Source organism: Pleuronectes platessa, chromosome 2 (assembly GCF_947347685.1).
Source record: "Pleuronectes platessa chromosome 2, fPlePla1.1, whole genome shotgun sequence".
NCBI lineage: Eukaryota > Metazoa > Chordata > Actinopteri > Pleuronectiformes > Pleuronectidae > Pleuronectes > Pleuronectes platessa.
The window spans coordinates 29853073-29876031 of NC_070627.1; the positions used below are offsets into that span (position 1 = coordinate 29853073).

The 22959-nt window shown below is 40.4% G+C and overlaps 1 protein-coding gene across 3 annotated transcripts in view; it reads right to left on the reverse strand.

Annotated features, from left to right (window-relative positions):
- Positions 1–1057: 1057 nt before the first annotated feature.
- cadpsa (Ca2+-dependent activator protein for secretion a) overlaps positions 1058–22959 on the reverse strand; it is a 175196-nt gene continuing 153294 nt past the window's right edge. For all 3 annotated transcript variants that reach the window (XM_053441612.1, XM_053441620.1, XM_053441627.1), the window contains exons 26-27: positions 7236–7340; positions 1058–5299 (exon numbers count right to left, since the gene is read on the reverse strand). In XM_053441612.1, coding sequence (XP_053297587.1) covers positions 5126–5299; positions 7236–7340 — 279 coding nt within the window. In that variant the 3' untranslated portion in view covers positions 1058–5125. The remainder of the gene's footprint in view (positions 5300–7235; positions 7341–22959) is intronic.

Here is a 22959-nt window from a genome sequence, read left to right on the forward strand (position 1 = left end):
GGGCTGCTTTGTGTATTTGATGTTTATTATTCTCATATGTATAGGATATGAGGGAATAGCTTCTGTAGAGACTATTAAGATCAGGAGCATGAGTTCTTTGTTGCATTAACTCTAACAGCCCGTTCTCCGTACTCTGCTTAACATCTTTCATCAGCCTTTATTTCTGTGCATGAATTACTGGGTATGAGAAATATGATGAATAGTTTACCGGCTAACATACACCAAAGGAAAATACAGGAATCAACCTTTAATGCAAGTTTCATTTCAAATACAATTGTTTAACATGTTCATGAAATAAAATGTCTTAATAATAATAATAATAATGATACTATAATAATAATACAACTTATTATTATTACTACTATTATTATTATTATTATTATTATTATTATAAGTTATATTATTATTATTATAGCCCAGATTCCAAAGGTTCTTAAGTAACACAATGTAAAGGGACATTCTCTAAATTAATGGTATGGCATTAGCCTCCTAGCTGTGACTATTATGAATGTGTATGAATAAACCTATTGTTTTGCATCAAGCTTTATCATCCAGGGAGAAAGTAGGATTTCACTTGCAATTTACTCTCATCCAAAATCCTGTTTTTCTTTGTTCTCCTAGGAGGGATTTATCCCCCCCTCATCTATGAAATAATTAAAAGATATCCTGTCTTCTTTTAATTTGGGACTATATTATATGTAATCCTCTCGACTTTTGGTCTTAGTTTCCATCTTCGGTTCTTGATTTGATTTTGGTCATTGTTGATTTGATCTCTGGCAATTCTTTCAATCTCCTTCTGGACAGTAATATCATCTCTCAAGATGTCTGATGCCTGATGCTTTAATCCAGTGCATTAATCTCAGACTCTCTTTCTTAAGAAAATGCTGCAGTGGGGGAGGGGAGGTCAGTGGCACAGATTAATAAATATGTATTTTTTTGGGAGTTTGCTGAAACATCCCTGTGCAGTCCAAGTGGTCAGCAGATTTCTCTCTAGAAATAACAATAAGTAATTTCAAGTAAACAAGTAAGTAACAACAATAAATAAGGTCACATGGTCTTTCCACATTTGCCATTTACCTTTATTTATATCTTCTTGGCATCAGTGGGTTCTTCTACAAGGCAGAAGCATGATGAACCCACAGATAACAGCAAAACACTTCGGGGAGTGAATACTGGGGACATGCAGTACTTGCATACAGGACAACACATGGCTCTAGGAGCACAGTATAGAACACAGTTGACAGAGGGAAATTACAGGCAAATTTCACTTCCTGTCATCCATTATAAAAATGTGGATAAGCCCCATTATCCACCTGAAATTAAGTAAAGGGCACTCACAGGAACATGAATAAAAGAATAAACTAACTTGTTTATACAAATTATATTTGAAAGTTTGATTTAAAACTGTTAATGTGAAATTAATTAAAAACAGGTCTATCGGTGTGAAAAACCAAACTACATGGGTATTGCCTTGCTAATGTATCTACTCACCAAAATAAAGAAAGTGACGAGATGTTGATGTGGAAATCAAAGTGACAACATCTAAAAAGTGAGACCACAGGCAGTTACTGTCTTCAACCACAGGAAAAAACTTCTGTTGTCACTATTTAACTGGAGTAAGTTTGACACTATTCTAAAATTAGTGACACTGTATCACTTTATTTGTAAAGGATCAATCCAGCTCACTCACTCTAGTGGAAGAATTTTAATCTGAGGTCCTCTCAATTTCACTGCACAAAACATACACATTACGTTCCGCTACATATTTTACACAGTTTTTAAACCTTTTGACAAATATGTGCCCTCATTTTGTTTGTGGCACAATCCCACATCACATGCAAAAAGTCATTGTGTGCGTCTACAGGTTGATCAAATTAACCTGTGTCTTGTGGCTCCTTGTGCAAGGTTCAAACTGATTTCACTATCTTAATGTAGATTAATCTGAAGTTACTGACATTGAGGATCATGACACAAATATTAATCCAAATTAATAATGGAGGTTTTGGCAGTGTCTGATTAATGGGTGGCTGCGGCTCAAGAGTAGAGCTGCTTGTCTACTAACCAGAATGTTGGTTGTTCAATCACCGGATCCTCCATTCTGAGTGCCTAGGTGTCCTTGGCCAAGATACTGAAAGTGTGAGTGATGTGTGATAGAGAAAGTGCAGCACATAGATGCACTGCATATGGATGAAAAGGGGAAACTGTGCTGTTAATGGCTTTGAGTGGTCATCAAGAAAAGCTTTAAGAATCGTTAACATTTATCATTAATCATCTATCCATCTGTCCAAAACATAAGATACATTAACTGCTATTTGCTCTGAAACCTGCTATGAATATCCCTGCTCTCCAGAGGATGATTCATTTCTGTCTTCATTGTCCTCAGTTTCTTTTCATAGAAGAAACACACAGGACAGATTTTAGACCATAAGGTTATAACAAATGCTTAAATCCTCATTGTGTTGTTTTTTCCATCCACTGCTTTCATTTTGTAGGACATAAATAATGCTGCCAGGCTGCTAGCCATTTTTCTTTGTAGTGCCCCCCCATAAACTTCAGTCACCAATATACGAAACTAGTTAAGACTAACAGAAAAACATAATTTTATTATTATTATTCTTTATTTGTTCTGGTGTGGGGTAAACAATGATGGAATGTTAATTAGTATATTTACTCATTAACTATATACAAATTTGAAGAAATACTTTACTTGAGTGTAGCCATTTCATTTTACTTTAAACATCTACTATTATTTTCAATCTATAGTTAATAATTACTTTACAAATTGAGATTTTGTGAGTAATATGATAACTACCATGGCCCCTATGTGGTTATAATCCAAATTAGACATTTAAAACATTTGTACAGACTATTATTATGTGCGCCAGTGCATTAAAACATTTCTGATCTTTTACTAAACTTAGACTGCATGACCATATTATGTAGAAATCAGCTTTTCTCTTAGTGGCCAGTCCGGCCATTTAAACACTTAATCTCAGTTAGCCAATATGTCCTAGAGTGCTACCTGTGCGTTTAAATGCCACTGCACAAAATATTGAATGTCATCACTGGCATGAAAAACCTTATGTGCTCAACATATTGATTGTTGTAGTATTCCCTGAAACTCTAGAGGGTGTACACACCCACACACCACACATTCTCTGAAGAAGTATAAAGAAGTCCTCCCTGTTTGCCATCACATCACAAAACAACATGGCTACGAGCACAGCCCACTGCTCCCTAAGTTACAGCGCCTCATATCAGAGGAACAGCTGATCTGTGTTGTTAAAAGGGAAAGTCTATGTCTATTGATTTGAAGAGCTGCTGCATCATATGGAACCGTTCATACAGCAACTCGGTCAGTTTGTAACAGAGACTGGACTTGAGAATGTGCCAGCAGCGAGGGCTGTACGCTGAGGAGGCGGGAGAGCAGGGGTCAGGTGCCAGGCAACAGTCAGAAGGGGAGGGGCAAGATGAGGTTATGCTCTTAATGGTCATATAAAGCTCAGAAAAAATGGTGTTGAATTTGACTCAAACTTTAGAAATTAGAAACAAGTCAGTAAACCCCCATACAAAAGGTGGGCTTCATAGTTGTCGGGCTCCCTCAGGCACTTGGTGCCCTACACGCAGTGCGTGAGGCACGTGGTGGGAGTGGCAGCTCTGAATGCAGCCCATTGGCTGCTATCAGTTTCTTAGTATTGTCAAGTGAAAGAGTATTTGGTGAATTCTTCTCTACCTGTAAAGGGAGAGTATAACACATCTTGATCACCCTCTTGTTGCTGAATAGGAAATAACATTTTCAAAATGTTGTTTCTGTTATTTAAGTGTTATGTGTTGACCTTTTCTCATAAGTTTGGTTTTAATTGTAATTGGTCGGGTGGGTGTTTGGGTGGGACCTTGATAACAGTGGATTGCCATATGACAAAGAGTAAGACCAGTAAATCATGATCAGTAGACCGCAGACCAGTGACATAAAGCAAGGCTAGTTGTTAACTCTGGTGCAGATTAAATGCATAGTGAAATACTACTTGAGTGCTACAGTGAAGTCAAGTCAAGGTAAGGTAATGAAATGTGAGCAAGGTTAATCAGGTAAATGACAAACTGCCATCACTGTTTGGTTCAGTGGGAGTAACCCGCCCAAGAAAGCCATGTACCAAAGTGAACCTCATGTGATGGTGTCAGGCAAACAAGGGAAAACAATGTGATGTTTATTTTAGACATGAACATTTGAAGGCTGAATGTTTTTGTAGTTTTTGTCCATTTTGTTTGTTAGATTTGCATCAGTCAGCTTTATTGTTGATAATGAACTTGATTTTTTATTTCTTGGATTTCAGGTGTGGCATGTTTTGGAAAGTTGGTTAAGAGCAGACAATCAAAGCACGTCATGAAAAACTGATGCAGACCCATTACAAAGAAAGTAATATGAGACAATTGTTACTATCCTTTTCAACAAAGCGACATAAAGTAGCTGCATCCTCTGCACATATTTGAGGATAACACAGACACACATTTCTAGACTGTAACCACGGTACAGTGGTCTGTACTTTTCAGAATGTGATAGATAATTCTTAGCAAAAGCAACAGCAAAGCTCCCATACAAAAAGACCGTAGACATTTTCGGTTGCACAAAATGAAGGTACAATGTCATATTTTGTATGCCTTCAAAAAACGTATTATTGATGCCATCACCTGCTTTTTTATCATCCTATGTACGAGGCTGCTCTAAATGATGAGTGTTCCTGGTCATATTTGTGCTGATCTCACACTATTGACCTTTTTTGGCCTCTCTTGAATAATTCTGAAAACTTTGCTCCCATTTCCCTGGAAATCGATCAGTGTGTGATTAATGTAATGTCCTATCTTGTCCTTTAGTTCTTGGCTGATTTATTTTAGTTTTGAGTTTAATGGCACACGAGCAATGATAAGACAGACTTAGCTCCTCCAAGTGATTATAGACACAACATTTATTCTAATAGTAATTATCCCGACTATTACAGGAATGACAAACTGAAAAATAAATTAATGGAAGGACCAATTTGGATGTTAGGTCAAATTTGGTATTTTTTGACCTAATGGAAAGGCTGCATGGGTTCAAAACGACATCCATTATGTTAACAGGCCTTTGGATCTAGTTATCGTTGTCCTCTTCATCACTATCCTTCATGGAAATGCCTTGCATCCCTCCTTCCCTCACTGAGGCAGTGGCTTCTTCCAGGGTCAGTCGGTTTCTCACGGTTTCATACATCTTACTGTTTAATGTGGAGTCCAGCACTCCTTGAAGGCGGAAGTCACGGTACTTTTTCTATCACAAAGAAAAAGAATTACAAGGGTGAGGGAAAGGAATTCAAAAAAGATCTTCAGCAGGTTTGTGAAAAAGATGGTGTTCTTCTGGATCGTGTTCGCTGCTGTGTGGACTATGGATGTGGTGCGTGAATCGTGGTGGCAGCTGATCGTGGGTTATGATGACATCTAGATCGCTCAGATATACACTATACTCACAAATAGGCCTACTACTATTAACGGCAATACCACTATCATTACAATTGTCCTTGCTGCTCCCTTCATCTCTATCAGACTTTTTCCTTTGTATAAATACATTAAACATTGATACACCTCTCTGTGTATGTTACTCCCTGTAAATATTGTTATTTTGCTGATATGCTCCATTATACACACCAGCTATTTCACTTCTGTCCATCCTTGGAGAGGGGTCCTTCACTTGCGACTCTCTCTGTTGTTTCTATGTTTTATCCTTGCTAAAAGTTATTTTTTTGGGAAGATTTTCCTTACCCTTGAGGTCTATAGGTTTCAATTATTTTGAGACATCAATGTTAACAAATGATCCTTCCAGATCAACACGCTGCATTGAAAACGTGGTTGTCTGCTTTCTGTTCTCATACTAACATACATTCACAATCTTTATGGAGGATGTGAAATGATTAATCAACAAAATATGTGTAACAGTGAATTGTCATGACAACAGGGACTTGTCATGGTTCCAATTGTTTCATCATCATGCCTTGATATTATCACCTCGCTTTGCATCAGTAACTGAATCACATCCAACTATAATAAAATAGGTCACGTCTCATATTTCTGAGAGCTTAAAGGATGTGAGGCCTTTATTCTCTTCATGGATATTTTCTGAGTCAGTATTGAAGTCAACATTATATCGGGTGTTAGCATGGCTCAGTGGATACGGGTTAGTGGGAGGGTCCTGGGTAGTGTTGCAGAATTCCGGGAATATTCAAAGCTGGAAACTTTCCATGGGAATTAACAGGAATTAACGGGAATAAACTGGACATTTTGTGGGTAATTTATACTAACTGTATTTACCTTGTCATATACAGACATAAATATAAACATTTTGTTTTGTCATAGGCTGATTTGAGCCCTGAAGCAACTTTGGGCACTTGACTATATGCTTCTGGATCATTCTTAAAATAGGTCTTTGCACAGTATTTGCAAATGTACACAGCCTTTCCTTCTACATTGGCTGGGATGAAATGTCTCCACACATGAGATAGTGCACGTGGCATTGTTCTGTAGAATAAGATGAGAAAAAAGCTTGTAAAAAAACACTAAAGCAATGGCAGAGATATAAATAGTTGGCCAATTGGAATCGTCTTTAAAAATATTTTACAATGAATGGCTAAATGAATAGAAATAGGCTAGATGGACAGATGAACAATCCTCAATCAGCATGCTAATATATTTTCCCCAGTAATATCATCGAAACTTACCTGACTAGTCCTGCACACTACAGCAGGCCTCAATAGCCCTGCTGTAGTGTGCAGGATGCTGGCAATTATCTGTGCATGTGATAGAGAAATGCACAGTGGAGGGTTGAAATTCAACGTGCAGCGTGTGCTGCATTCCATACATTTTTAAAATAGAGTTTTGAATGATGTTTTTTATTGCTCAGCGTTTAATTTGTGTATTTTATTTTTTTCAAAATTCCCGAGCTTAATATTCCAATTGAAAGTTTCCGGAAATTTACCGAAAATGTTCTGCCCCTTTGCCAACCTAGTCCTGGGTAAGAACAATCAATGACTAAATCACACAATGTTTGATTTGATGATTTATTTCAGAATGTGGTTTAAAGTCCATGGGAAAAATGTTATTTATTAACACATTTACCCATTCAAAAAATGCCACATTAAGCAGTAGCTTAAAAGAAACAATACTGTTTGCAATTCAAAATGTGGTTTAGAAAAGTGCTAAACAGCTGTTCTCACCTTGACAACCCTGATGAGAATCTTCAGCTGGTAAACATGGAGCTGAAGGTCCATTCGGTCAGTCAGCCATGTTCCTAAAAGGTTCATAGTGCTGGTGTACCATTGCTGTAACAGACACACACAAACACAAGGCATATCCTCATCTGATACTTCACGAGATGCACACAATGCTTTTTCACTTCAAAACACACCCACATCAAAAAGCAATGAATCCACAACCCTTCATGAACAAATGTAATCCAACAACATTTTGTGGGGAATTTGGCAGAAAAAGCGTTAGATGTCATCCCCAGAGTATGATCATGGCAATGAGTTTCCTAGTGGATGTGAGGGAGCCCCCAGAGCAGAAAGACATCTCTAATCTGAAAATGTTCATGTTATGTCAGTCACACAGCCTCATCAAGCCATTAGCAACTGATTAAGAACAGTGTGTCTTTACTGGGATGCCCACACAATCTTGCCTGGGCTTCAGAAACTACTCTTGACATGTGGGGCTCAATCAGATATAATCCCATAGGCTAAGGATATATTTAAGTCTGCATAGGGAAGATCCAGCAGTCAATGAGGCATCAGTTAATGGAGATCCTAATGAGGGAAACAGCTCAATATTCTCACAGGGCTACATTTTCTGAGACTGCCATTGTTTGTCAAAGTGCATGCATTTAGGTTGTTAGTTTAGCAGTATTGACTATTAAAGTCTCTTTATTGACAGAAATGTGTTAATCAACACAAAGTCTCAGACCCAAATCCTCAGATGCAGGCACTTGGTCAAAACCCCTTGGCATCACTTTCTAAAGCACTGGGTTCCCCTTTTCTCTCATCTTTCACTAGTGCAATATACAACTCACCTAAAACCGCAATTATGCTGGTAAAATGTTCACAGACAATGTTTTCCACCAAATATATAAACTGTTGCAGTAAAATATCCACTTGTAGTGACTTCATCATTATTCAAGTGTGTTATGGTTCTGTTTAGACTATAACCTTGAACCTACTCTGGTTTGATAATGAAACATCCCAGAGTGACATCTGGCATTTTGATTTATATTCAACCAAAACCCCAACAACATTAAACAAAGTGCTGTTATTGCCTAAAGCTAAACATAGACAACCCTTCCCCACTAACATGGAGTGAGTTCCACTCCAGTTCACACACTTTTAAACCATTCAGAGCATTTCAAATAAGAGTAAATTGGTTCAGAACCCAAAAAATTGGTCCAAAGCTGAAATAAAAAAAAGATGATTTGCAAGAATGTAAATAAAACAGCAGACACTTTACTTAATGAGTCAACAGAAGCCACATTAGGCTAAAGTTACAAAGGCTCATTTTCCAGCTCATATAAGAGGTATACAATATATATAATCCTAACACAGGGCTAAGAACAGGATATAGAATTTAACGCTGTCAGTTTGAACTGTTGTGATGCACAATTCAGTCAGATCTAATAAAGTACGGAAGTACCACAGTCAGCAGTAGTCCTGTTAATATAATGAACACAGGTGTTACAGGCTTCAACCTTGAAATTGGCTCACACCCTGTTTAGACAAGCCTTCTGTAAACAGTGACCTCTGCGAGGCACAGCAAGCTCAGTGTGCCGAGGCCATGCAGAAAGCCGAGAGGCTGCAGATGTTTCTCTGTGGGCCCTGGCTGTTGCAATCTAATTGACGGATTATGATGAGCACAGGCTGATACTAATAGAAGCAGACTGACTTCAACAGTCAGGGTCACAGCAGAGTGGATGATAGAAGAATGGGAAGATAAGGGGGGGGGGGGGGGGGGGGTAGATTATGTTGGAGAAGTCAAGTGATAATTACTAAGTTATAATATATTATTATCCTTATCAAAATGGAGTCACCTCAGAGAACTCTTCACTTCATAACTGCATAGCTTCAAGATGAAGTCTGTCCATCCATCCAATGCAAGTAGTTATAAGTGAAAAAACGTATGTAAATATAATTCTGTCAACTAACTTTTTCTTGAAGTGTTCTTTACAATGGGGTCTAAACTCTGATTCACTTTACATGTTTAGGTAGGGGGGGGAAGAACTGGCATTGCCCTTAATCTTTTCAAATAATTTAACAGACCGATTTAAAGTTCTCGTTTTTGACAGGAACACAACACCAAGGATTTAATGAGTAAGAGACGGAAACATAGACATGTGCTTGCTTATGTTCAAACATATATGTAAGGCCAGACCTAGTGTGGTGAAACTAGACTGGAGACACAATAACAAACCAAAATTATCACATCGAGTTTTTGTACATGAATTTCATTAATCTGAGTGGTAGATCGTGTTGGTTTACCAACAGTTAATCAGATCATCACTATTTCAGATCTGCAGAGGTTCTACGTAAAGGAGTAGAGCAGATACATGTAGGTCAAGCTCAGTAAGCGGAACATGTGTGAAAGAGAAGATGGCTGTGCTGAGGCAGTGATGGGGTGAATCAGTGAGGAGACCTGGTGCCAGCAGCTTCCTATCTGTCGCTGTGTGCCTGTGAAGGCTTCGGCGTGGCAGCAGGCCTGTGATCTCGCCCCGAGCACAACCCCCTGCCGAGAGGCCAGGCCTGGAGTGACTGATCCACTGACTGGCTGCTCTCCCTCTTTCCATCATTCACTCCTCCTTTGCTCGTCCGTAATTCTTTAGACTTTACACCGTGCCACACGGCTCCCATCTGCAGCCATTTTTTGTAGCAGCAGCAGCCATTTTGTGTTCTGTTCTGCCTCACTCCTCTTCATTTTATATAAAAAGAGGCTTGACAGTTATGTCTCAAGTCGTCTTACTGCCATGACTGGCATTTTGGAGGTCTGTCAGGGACATCTTGTCTACACATAATGCCTGTGATTTTCATCAACTTTAAGATCTTTTTGTTGCCAGTTTCACATTCAAAAAAATTAAAGTGACTGCAGATCTTTCAGAGGATATCTACATGACTAGCTTTGATTCTCATTAGATTTATAAAACTACAAATACAGTTTCAGGGTCCAGCTTTGTACAGAACCGTTATGTAAACTCGTGAGTTTTTGAATTGGACTACATAAATTGATGCGATTTCACTTTGATTCACTAAAACTGCAGATATTGCACTGATTTGGTGATAATCTCCCAAAATTCTCCAGAGAAGCTTGTTGTGAGAGTGCAAAATATGAGAGGCTCCTAACTTTCTCTGGAGTTTCTCCTGCCAGAACCCAAGTAAAACTCAACAGAGAATGTGTGAATGAGCTGATGTGAGAAAACAACAGAAGATTCTCCAGAGGATCTACAGGGTGGTTCTGTAGATGATTTTTCTAAAACATGAGACGGCAAACAATTTTTTTTAAAGAATACTAATATATCAACTTGGTGATATGTGAAATGCCAGTGTTCTCTGCAGAACAATTCTTATGTTAAGTCCTGCCTTTGCCTGCTGGACAACCCTTCATTTGAACGCTGTGGAGTGTTCTGTGTTCTTGTGAACCCATCTGAACACAAAATCCCCTGCTAAAGGCAAACTCAGGAGAAAGTCCGGACCCCATTGTTCAGACATTCTCCGGTTTTCATGTCTAACAGTGGCTTAGGAGAACTTGCCTTGAAAATGTTGATCAAAGCAGAAGTTTTGCAGTTAAAGCTAGGAGCCTTGAATTTTGATACTGTTCAGTGCAGTTGTTCTAAACACGCTCTTCAACCAGGATGTAAACAGTGGTCATTTTATGCTTATGTTGGTGACATTGAATCCCATGGTGTCAAGGTAAATTATGCGATACCATATATTGTCGTGTTGAGAGAGGTAGTTAACCTGACAGAAACTTCATTTCAACAAATGTTGTTTGTTCGACACACCATCCGGCACACGAGAAGACAGTATCTTTTAAATGCAGACATTACTGTATATATAATCAATCGAATACTGATAATCAAATATTTCTCCATGTAGAGAAAAACACAGATATGAATTACACCAAAGTCCTCAATCTCTGCTGTGATCAAGAGTGATTATCCAATCCCTGAATACACAACTGATGCTTTCATCCTTGTGAAGATCATTATTTTCAAGTTGTCTTGGTGAGAGTCATCTTCTTAGGAAAGCAATCATGGCGATGCTTCCATGCAGATGGGCTTTGTGCTTGAAGTTGCATGCACAATCAGGTGCACAGCTGTTCATTTTCTCAGCTGTTTCACTATAGATGACAGACTAAGTGATGCACCGGCCTGGCTCTGAATCTTAAGGATTGCCTGAAGTGTCCCTATGGCTCCACTGTGGGAGAAGACCCCTGTTTCTCAAAGTGTTTTTCCCAATTCTCTATTCAAGCTTTTATTTCATTCAATGCTTAGTGCTGCTTATCATAGTGACATGGGACTCCTCCGGCTTATGTAATAGTATTTGTATTTGTACTCTGATGGGTCTGTTATGTTCGGTCAGTATGTCTACTACGGGACACAGTTCAGCACAAAGATCCAAGATCACAGCTCTAGAGAATCTAAATTTGCTGATTAGCATCTTCATGGGCCAGGAAATGTTTTTGCACTTGTTGTCTCCTACTCCTTCTGTTCACATAGAAGTCCTCTATAAGTGCAGCGAACATTATGCATCTTGATGCGTGAGTGACACCAGAGTATTTATTTTAACAGTAGTCTGACCTATTGCTCCACACCTTTACAAATTCAAAACGACAATCAGTGGTATTCTAACTGCCGCCCTGGGTTATCATGTGAAAATTGAAAACAGTGCCCCGTGCAGTACTGTAATTGAAAATATTATTAAAAACTATCAGTTCTGAAGCTATTGTATGGTATCTGAGCATAATTTGCTTTAGGTTGACTTAGATCTTGTACAATTGAGAGTTCTTATGGAACAGTTACGCCTCACAAGCACAAAGAGCACTCGTGGATTATTATTTTTTTAAGTGGATTTATAATATGGCTTCACTTCAACACCTCACATCTACATCACAAAAATGTTCATACCCATGGGCTGAATTTGAATATGCGTGCGCAAAATCTAATGAAACTAGGATTTGACCAAACACATACATTCTGGTGTTTTTGTGGTTGGTGAGAATTTTAAGATTCCAAAATAATTTGAATAGTACTGTTGTTTATCTTTTAGTATTAAAAGGAACTGCCAGCTTGACCTATTACAACCCATTTTGACTTATTACTAAATTAAAACTGCTTTAATGCACTACACACTACACATTAGTAGTAGGGCGGCTGTGGCTGAGTGGTCATCTTCCAACCTGAAGGTCGGCAGTTCGATCCCCAGTCTGACCCATCTGCATGCCGACGTGTCCTTGGGCAAGATGCTGAACCCCGAAAGCCCCCCCACTAGAATAACAAAGTGCTGCGAATAGATGCAATGTATGAATGTGTGTGGGAATGTGTGAATGTAAAACTGTACTGTAAAACGCTTTGAGTGGTCATCAAGACTAGAAAGTGCTGTATAAATACAAAACCATTTACCATTTACATTACCAAGAGGACCTTAATGTGAGAATGCAAATTTCCGATTCGGTTGTACAGGACATTAAACAGATTTTACAATAGCACCTTCCTTGTCTAAAGACTATGTATTGTCCGATTGAGCCTTGTGTATAGAGTTGGTATTGTCTGGAGAAATCACAGTAATCAGGTTGGCATGTTGATGACTTCCTGCATGCTCTATCCAGTCGCCAGCCCTCACCTAAACAACAGCGGAATATTTCTGGTAGGTGTGAATGTACCTGACACAGACAATCTCCGGTTGGGTTCTGCTTGTGTGAAAGGGCAACCCCAAACCATGTCTGGACCTGAATCTTTCCTCGCTTTTTACAATTCTTCTGAGAAAACAGCTTAAGTGAGTGTAGCTGTGCAGATAAGATAATGAAGACACCAAAGAAACTTAGATGAGGAAATTTTGAGTTGTACAACGTTGATGGTCAAATTATAAAGAAATTGCCTAACATTCAACCACAACAAATCTGAGAACTCACTTGCAACTGCCAGGAAATACAGCAGAGGATCCAGACTTTAGGTGAGCAACGTCAACCATAAACACTTTTCTAATTGCCAACCGAACAACCACTACTGAACTTAACATTGGTAGTCTTGCAATCAGTTGAATTTGATTTGACTTTGGGAAAGTGATGGACAGTTTCTCTTTCCTCCACACACCTGACCAAACACTGCTGTGTCACGTTAGACATAATTTCTACATTTTTGTACTGATTTAACAGACATTATCACACCATTCATTTCGGTGATCCTAATAACAATCTGACACTTGATGATGCTTCCTCATTTAATTATTATTTCTGTGTTTGTGAACCTCTACCCACAGAATGCATATGCATTAAATCAATAAATATAACGAATAAATAGATAAGGCATTAAACATGTCTCTCTTCACGTAGACGTTTTATAGGTCTTCTGCTCAAATTGTCCATGTTGTTTCCTGATCTGCTCTCATTCCTAAAAGGAAGGATGGTTGTTTCTTTAGCTCTGAGTCTTCCCCCATACCCTCCAAATGGTACTCTTTACACATTTCTGGAGTGATCTTTTCACCTTCTCTGACACACTCTTCAAACTGACTCCACATCCACTAGTATATAGGCAACAGTTTCACTTCTGAGGAGGGACAGTCCTTCAGGGCAGGATTTAGACATCGTAGCATCTGTACGTTGATAAAGTTAAAAGCCACGCTGACACTTGTTAAGCTTGTCAAATGAACAGTGATGGCCCCTCTTGCTTTGTTCTTCTTGGCTGGACCCAACAAAAGAAAATTATCAGAACAGACGAGTACACCCAAGCTCTCTTTTTTAGGCTGCATGGGGATCAGCAGGGGGCTAGCACTTGCTGACAGCCAAAACAAGCGTAATATGGCTCTGAATACATAATGCCATAACCGACAGGGATCAAATCTGTGACACTCTAACGAGTTCCATCTGAAGGAAGTGCCTCCGTTTCTTCAACCGGGTTATCTTTGTGTGTGCATTTGTGTGTGTTTTGTCACCTTATGACATGCTGATGAACCTCTACCTATACACAGGCGACATGCACGTCCCACACTTTGCCACGCACACGCTTCCCACATACAAACATATACATCTGCCGGTCCATCCCCCTTCGAGTGAGAGCCGGGTGAAGGAGCGACCTCCTGCCCCCATTTGACACCAACCCACCCATCCCACCAGACCCCCCCCCCCCCCACCCACCCACTGCCACACACACACGCACACACACAAGCATTCACACCCAAGTCTTCGCATGGCGCAGGGGGGGGGGGGGGGGTTGCCACCAGCAGGATCCAATGCAAAAAATGGCACACCTCTCATATTTCCCCTCCCCATCCACCTACTCACCTCTTTCATGACCTCTTTTGCATATATTTGCCCCAGTGTTATGAGGGAACTGGCCTTTTCAGATAATCATCAATGCTTGATTCATATGACTCTACTGGTCAGCACAATTCAACACTTGGAAATGATTCACTACATGGTGGCCTTGACTTCTACTTGGTAAAAAGCTTCAGCTCGCTTTTTTTGTTTCCTTTTTTTGTTTCCGTTAATACTGCAAAACCAAATAAGTGCAGTTATTGACTGCTATTTTATTCAAATAAATCCGTACATTTAAATAGGATAGGATGTATTCAATTAAAAGACGGCTGATCAGCCCTGAGTTCAGATTTGCGGGGGTCAAGACAAGCTCCCTTGATTAGTTACATGAAACTCCGAGAGTGAACGCAGGAGTTGAGTAAGTTAACAATCAGATTGATAGCAATTCAAGAGGGAACGGAGGAAATCGGTGTAAGATCACTTTAAACTATACAAACATAAAAACATAAATACATAATACATACATTTTGGCCAGAGAGTAGATCACATCTGCATTGTATATTTCATTCATCAATTTTAAGGTGAGCAGAAAAATGTCTTGTTTTGTAGAACTTCTGGATACATCTGCAAACTCTGAATTTAAAATACAATGCTCTTTATCAAAGGTTGGATAAAGATGTCATAAAAGTGCATACAAGTGAAAGGGGCTAATGAGACACACGCACAGACACACACACAGACCCCCCCCATCCACACACACACAAGCGCACGCACACACACACAAGCGCACGCGCGCACACACACACAAGCACACACACACACACGCACACACACACAAAGCCTAGCAAGCCAACCGATTTGTTAGGTCAGAGGCCCCTCCTTTGTGGGGCCGCTCAGGAGCTTTTGTGCTGTTGAGAGCCAGGAATGTTGGAGCTGAGGAGGGGCCCCACCACAGGGGGTACACAGGGATTACAAGCAACCTGGGACTCTGCCTCTTACTGCCTCTGCTGCTCTCTCTCTCTCTTTCTGTGTGTGTGTGTGTGTGTGTGTGTGTGTGTGTGTGTGTTTGTGTGTGTGTGCAAATCCACTGCTGAATCAGAACTAACTTTCAGCTAAAGTTTTGGTGAGACTTAAGTCTTATTTACATTTTGTTTGTTCAAATTCCTACTGGTTTAATTTGGTAAAGCATATTTAACAGAAGTACAAGTAGCTCATATGATTTTCTTCTGAATTCGGATGAAATTTATCACATTTAACTGTAAGGTTGTGTATGAGTATTGACCTGATTTTAAAAAAAAATTAAAAAAACTATTGTATTGGAAACATGGTAATAGTGCATCTTTAAGTTGAACCATGCTGGTTATGGTTTGAGTAAGGGTTAAAGTTTGGCCTGCAGGGTCAACACTACATTTTGAGGCTGAGTGAAAACAGTTTCTGATTCCCTAATTTACAGGACCAAATACTGAGAAATTATCAGTGTCTAATGAACTAACCTTCATGTAGTTGGATGTACAGTCGACCCTTACTCATCCTTAACTGTGAATGGAGGAGTCAGCCCTCAGTGGTAAGGTTAAATCCATATAGCCACTCATGCTGCACTTGAAGTGTCGGCTATTTTGGAGCCACTGCAGATAAATACTCAGAAGATTTACGGATTGAACATTGTGGATACACAAAACCGGCAAGGCCCTCTCTTATCAGATTTTTAAAACTGAACATGCATGGTTTACTTTAATAAATCTCATACACAGCAGAAATCCACAGTTATTCACATGGTGATATACTGTGAGTTTTGTAGCAATGCCAGAGCAGCTGTTGGTACAGAACCATTACTCACAGCTGTGGCTATTACATCATTCATTCATCACATGTACCTCTAAACCACCTTCAACACTGGTATATCAATTAACATTATTATGTCATACTGCTTGAACCAAAGCAGTGTTACACAATCAAGGATCAAATAACACGGGGAAAATGAAAGCCACACCTGGTGTTTGGCTGGACTGTGGTGGTCAATGTACAAAACTGAGTGGAAAATAGTTGTTTAAAACTCTATTCTCACGTATAGAGTATTAACATACAGCAGAATTAATATTTTTCTTTTTCTGTCATTCCTGACTTTCTGACAATTGAACTGACGGATATATGACACATCAAGCTGATTTCAGAAGCAGGATATAATCTGATAAAATCACCACAGACACAGAAGTAAAAGACAACACCTGTCAGTTGTAATTGCAAATAAACAGAAACAGCTTCTGTTTGGATAAAACTGCTGCTCAGCTGCTCCTCCAGTGACTGAGAGAGTAGTTGCAGAGAGAGGTGTTCCTCACACTCGCGGTGCAGTACTGGTGACTCCTCTAAATTAGCTAAGGTACTGTGTGTGTGTGTGTGTGTGTGTGTGTGTGTGTGTGTGTGTGTGTGCATGTATGTGTGTGTGAGAGAGAGAGAGAGAAAGAGAGAGAGAGAGAGAGAGAGAGAGAGAGAGAGAGAGAGAGAGAGAGAGAGAGAGAGAGAGAGAGGGAGAGAGAGAGAGAGAGAGAGAGAGCATGTCCTGCTGAGACCCAGCTGTGTCTACAATTAACAGGAGGCATGGAATGATGATTGTTGGTGCGGTAACACTAATGCCAAGTGACAGGCTTCCTTGTGAAGAACGAAGGCTGCTGAGTGCCATAAAGCTACACTACTTTTCCTTTCAAACACACATGCTTACACTGGTTAACAAAGAAACAAATAAGGATGGGGTTGGTATTTTTGGAGGGGGTGTGGGGTACAAGGCATTATGCAGTTAGAAGTTTTGACAAAGGGTTTGTCTAATCCTACCTGCTCAGCTTTTGATGAATGAGTCCACTGCTGGCCTATTCTAGTGCTGCTCACCAGCTCAGCAGAGGCCCATTGATAACGACACTCAATTATCATAGTAACTCACACCCCCATTTACTTATCATTGTCATCAGTTATTACAATGAATTTAGGATTCTTCTCCCTCTCATTTGACAGAATAACAAAACTTGTTGTTCCTATCTTCATAGTCTGTTGCTCTTCATTATGTAAGTAATTTGCATGCATACAAAATGAGAATCTGTGTCTGAGTATAGATTTTATCCTCTTTTTTGCTGTGAACCATGAGGGTAAAGAAATGAAAGTTTTCAATAGTGTATTTAACATTGTACATGGTTTAAGATTGATTTTAAAATGATGATGTTGTAACCTCACAGAGTTCCCTGGCAAAGGGTTAAAGGGGTAATGAACATGCATCCCACATTCCAACATCAACGTTTTGATTGTGTATTTGGGCCTTTGTTGTGTGTCATCCCCCTCACCATCCCCTTGTTTCCAGTTAACCCTCACTATTAACTGTCCATTTTTGGGGGGGTTCTCCTGGACAATATGGTGTCAAAGTGAAGTTGAACTTTAACCTTGAGTTGAGGTTTTTGTTTGCAAATGTGTCATATTTCACTTCTGGTCAACAATGTGTTATGTGAGGTAACCTTGACCTTTAAGTGTGAATGTGCCGTATTTAAAGAAATTAGCTTGAGATTTTCCTGACAGATGCAGTGCAGCCCAAAAACATAATGTCTGTTGCAACTGCAGTTTATCTAATTTTAATATGGTGGGGTTACACCTAGGGCCCCAATTCGCTCTAGTTGGCTTCAAATGGACTAGATCATATAACCAAGGTTAAAACTAACGTTAGGAGTTGAGTATTCCAAACGACCGTACACGTTACACCTCTACTCAGCTGGCCAATCACATAAACTGGACAGGTTCTGATCAAGCCACATTTACGCTCTGTCTCTCTCGCTCTGTTTCTCTGTTTTCTTTGAAGGAAATGGTTATGTTAGAGGAGGAGGAAGGAGCACAGGGGCTCTGAAAGTAAAGTTTTGGGCTCACCGCTCTCAAACTGTTTACGTTTTGTTGGTGACACAAAAGGCGAACTGCATCTGACCATTGACCGCAGTCTGAGCACAGCTGGGATGGCAACAAAACAGGCTCAGTGGGTATTTCGGCCAGACAGCTGGTTCAGGAAGCATTGCTGAGGAGTGGAATGGCAGTCAACCCCAAGCTCAGTATCACAGGAGAAAGGTAAATGTTTATCTCAGCGCTGGATTTCCTTTCAAGACGCCAATCTAGGTCTCTTACAAAACACCCATGTCCTTCTACCAGTAAGTGTCAGTTCAATGAACACGAGGGACTAAATAAGGAGCAACTTAAAAAAAACACAGTGGTTTGGAGAAGGGATGGGTGTATATCTGGGGAGGCGGGGGCAGGGGGTTGGGGGCTCATGTTGTGAGGGACTAAACAGTTGGAATTATGGTCAGCGACCAGTCATTGAGTAAACATACAATGAGCAACAGAAAGGCCCTGTGGTGGACAAAAAGGAGAGAAAAAGCCGCCAGCTTCAGGCCCTGAGAAAAGTGAGCCATTCTACTTACAAAGAGCCGCTTAGGGGTGGACTGAGGGAAGGAAAAAGAGGGCTAAAACACTTGTGGGCTCGGGGAACTCTATAGGGGGAGTGAAAATGGAATAAGCCAGCAAGCACTTGAGGGTCCCGCCGAGCACCTGAATGGGATAGAGGGGAGGAGTGTCAGAGGGGGGTCTAGGGAAGGTGAATGGCCTTCTTTTTGGGTCCAATTTGTCTCTTTTCACCCCGCTCGCCCTGCTCCGGCTCTGACAGATGTACAAAGAGGGAGCGGCACTGGGCCACTCATCCACATACGCCCGTGAGCAGCTGTCACTTTTGTCAGACAAGTTAATCAAACAAATGCCACCGAATCTCCCTTTTTAACAAGGAGGAGGGAAACAGGGATGGAAGGGGGCTATAAAAGGGTGATAGAGACCCGAGAGATGACATGTGTGTCCTCAATCAATTCACCCTGCCGGCCCTCATCAATAAACCAGCGGGACCTGACAAAGGAGAAGTCTCCATTAAACTTGTATTTCCCTCCTCTCGCAGTGATGTTGGCTTTAGTGTCGTTAGCTGCTTCCTCCTGGCAACAAGGCGCTGGGATTGCTCATAGAGGATTTAGACCACAGAGAAACGGAGCAGGGAAACAAAATGCTCTCTCTCAGTAATTATTAAAGACTCTAAGCTGCTTATAGACATCATTAAACGGAAGTGAACCTTTTCAGAGCATGTTTTGAACAGTCACACGCAGTCAATCTAACCTATCCTGCTTGGCTGGCCTTTTTTTATTATTGTGACCCATGACTATCTTTTCCTTCTTACTGGTTGTGTAATCCTTTTACACATATTTAACTTCAACCATAAAGAGATTATTAGCATGAAAAACAACAAAAGCATGTTGATGTAGTATTGCCGTCATATTGTTGTGGATGAAAAGGTACAATTAATTGTATTCTATCGCACACAGAAGATTGATCTAAAATACCCAATCCTGTACAGCAAAATACGGCAGATTTTCTTATTAGAAATCAACAAGAAAAAACATGACAAAAATAATCACATGCAATAGGGGAGCAAGTATTCTGGAAATGAGATTGATACCCTGATGTAAACATCCGCATTATCAAATAATGATGCAGAACAAAAGAATCAAGATACGTCAACTCTGATCCACTTCCACTGCTGCTGTTGAGAGCTCATTACTTTCATTAATATCACTATAACCCAAATTTGAATGAAAATTTAAATCACAAAATTATCATCACCTCCACCGAGGAGGTCAGGTTTTCATCTGCATTTATTTGTTTGTTTGTGAGGAGGATTATTTAAAAACTGCTCGGAGATCTGTGACATGTTGTGGGGCGTGACTGAATCAGGAGGAGATTCAGGAACTTTTCTCACTTTCTTTAACCTTATATAGTAACATTTTCACAGATTTGTCAAGGGACTCATTTGGTGCAAATATATAAACAATGAATTTAAAAGTGGTTTCATAATGGGCTTGTTGGTTCTTGGCAGTGTTATGCACTCTCTTGTTGCCCTTTCAGTTCTATTTAAAATGAGAAAAGCTGTGTATAAGTGTATTCATTTGTAAATATTAAACTTTAACAAATACTGTTGCCTTCCAACTGCCTGTGTCACATAACATTCTGTTTTAATCATTTATATCAGGGAACGGTTACACTAGCTTTAGGTCCATGGATGCCTATAACAACATAGTTTTCAGAACCTGTATCTTGATCACATGTCATTGAAACAAACTCAAGTTGCGAAAGTTTTGGTCAGTTTTTGTCTCATTAATGAAAAGTTAATTTAATGTTATTATTAATATTATAGAATTTTATACTTTTACAGGTAGCTCCTACTTTACTTATTAGTTCAATACATACACACATACTGATTTTACAGTGTCTCTCAGCCTGTTTTGCTCAAAAAAGATGATTAGAGTTAAAACTTTTTATTGTTATAACTTTAATCACTTCTATTCATGAAGTTGTGCATTATTATACTGAGAGACCTTCAATTCAATTAAATACTTTTCACATTTTCCACAATGGTATTTCAAACAAAAAAATTATTTCTTATGCAGTATTTACATATATGAGTGTATTGAGCAGTATAAGATGTCTGACTGTCTGAGGGATTTAAGTTTGCTTGTTGACTGAGCTCAGTGTTGATTAAATTGTTCACTTGCCGTGGCTGTGAAGCCAGCAGTTCGTGACCGGAGCCGGCAAAGTGGTGAAGTCTCCCCCCGGACAGCCAAGTGGTATGACGGCAACTCCATCACCCAGTAGTCTGCTGGTATTTCTTATACAACTACGCCCCCCCCACCGCAAACACACAGCCGCCATGACCAAAGTACAACGACGACAACAATCTCAAATCCCCCAATCAGCAACTCAATCTGACCCCTGCCCTTACTCTGCTTCCTCCCAGTCGTCCAGGAGTTGGTAAGCAGAGCGAGACAGGAGAAGCAGCAGCGATTAAAAAGCGCTTTAACTTTCGTCACACAGAAGTGCAATTTTGCCACGCTTGTGAATCTGATAACTACCCAAGGTCAAAGGAAATACTTCAAATCAATCAATGAGCCGCGCTCCTAATCTCCTCTGGGCAAAGGCAGATTAAGTGTATAATTGACCTGCGTAATCCCAGTATCTCCAGCGACTCTAGTCCTGGGGGGTAGGGTGTGTTTGTGTGTGTGTGGAAGGGGATAGGGTATTGGGGGGTAAGATTTAGTTGTTATACAGCACCATCTCTGTCTTACTCTTCCTTCCTGCTCTCTTTGTGGTGTATCAGTGCAGGACTGGATTTGTCTCAGGCTAAAGACATGGCTTTTTTTAATCAATGATCCCCAGGCTGTGCCGTGCTAAGTCCCCCTCCAGTATCATTTAAGCACATCTGTTTTAATCCGGGCCTCTTCAGCCACTCTTTCAAGAACTAAACCGGAGAGGGGAGGGGGGAAGGGTGTAGAGGGGGAACCAAATTAATTTCTCCCTACACACACACACACACACACACACACACACACAAACACACACACACACACACACACACACACACACACACACACACATGTCACATGTCCTTAACAAAATGCCGATTTCAGTCCATTTGAATTTTGTAACAATGCTGTGAAATGTAAAAAACACAAACAGTTATACAAAATACCAACTAATGAAGAAACCAGCCTTAAACATCTGACACAAGACTGTCTATGCAGCGTAAAGAATGGCTGTGTGCTCACTTTGGAGTCTGTGACTTTATACTAGGGGGCCAGGTGAGAAAGTCCGGAGTTAATCCGGAGGCTCTCACTTTGACATTTGCATTCACAGAGGCACCTCCTCCGGAGAAACTGCAGAGAATCTCCGGAGTTCAGGGCATGTCTGAAAGCAGCTTAAGCTAACATAAGCTTTGTCTCAATTCAGGGGCTGCATCCTTCGGAGGATGGCCTACAGAGACTGGCTCATCGTGGGCAGCTTAGACCATGAAGGCCAAACCAAAATGAGACATCTGGTCAGATTCCAGTGATCTTCATCACCAGCTCATTCCATCCTTTGGATGGCTAGAAACAGAGCTGAGGCTGGCCACATAGAGAAAGTTTTAAGTGTACCGTTAGCTGTTCGGTTGAGTTGAAACCTGATACTTAAGCATTGGACATCTCGTCTTGTGCTGCCAACATTAACTCTTTACTCTCACCCTCACTGTTTGACACTGAGCTGCAAAGTGCCCTAGTGCACAGTGGAGGTCAAGGTTTGATGAAGCCAGCAGTAAAACGAATCAACAAAGTACAGATGCAGTCCTGAAGACACTATACTGGACACTCAGCCCACTTCCGCTGGAGTGAGACAGGTTCTGACCACAAACAGTGCATGCATGGTGCAGCTCGCAGTGTCCACTGCTTATGCACTTTGTTTCCTGTCATGATTGCTTTCCCACAGGCACGTGCACAGATAGATCTCTAGTGGTGCTCAAGCACCTGCCCTTTTGCCCTGGATGAGAAAAGGGCCCCTTTACAAAATTTGCGG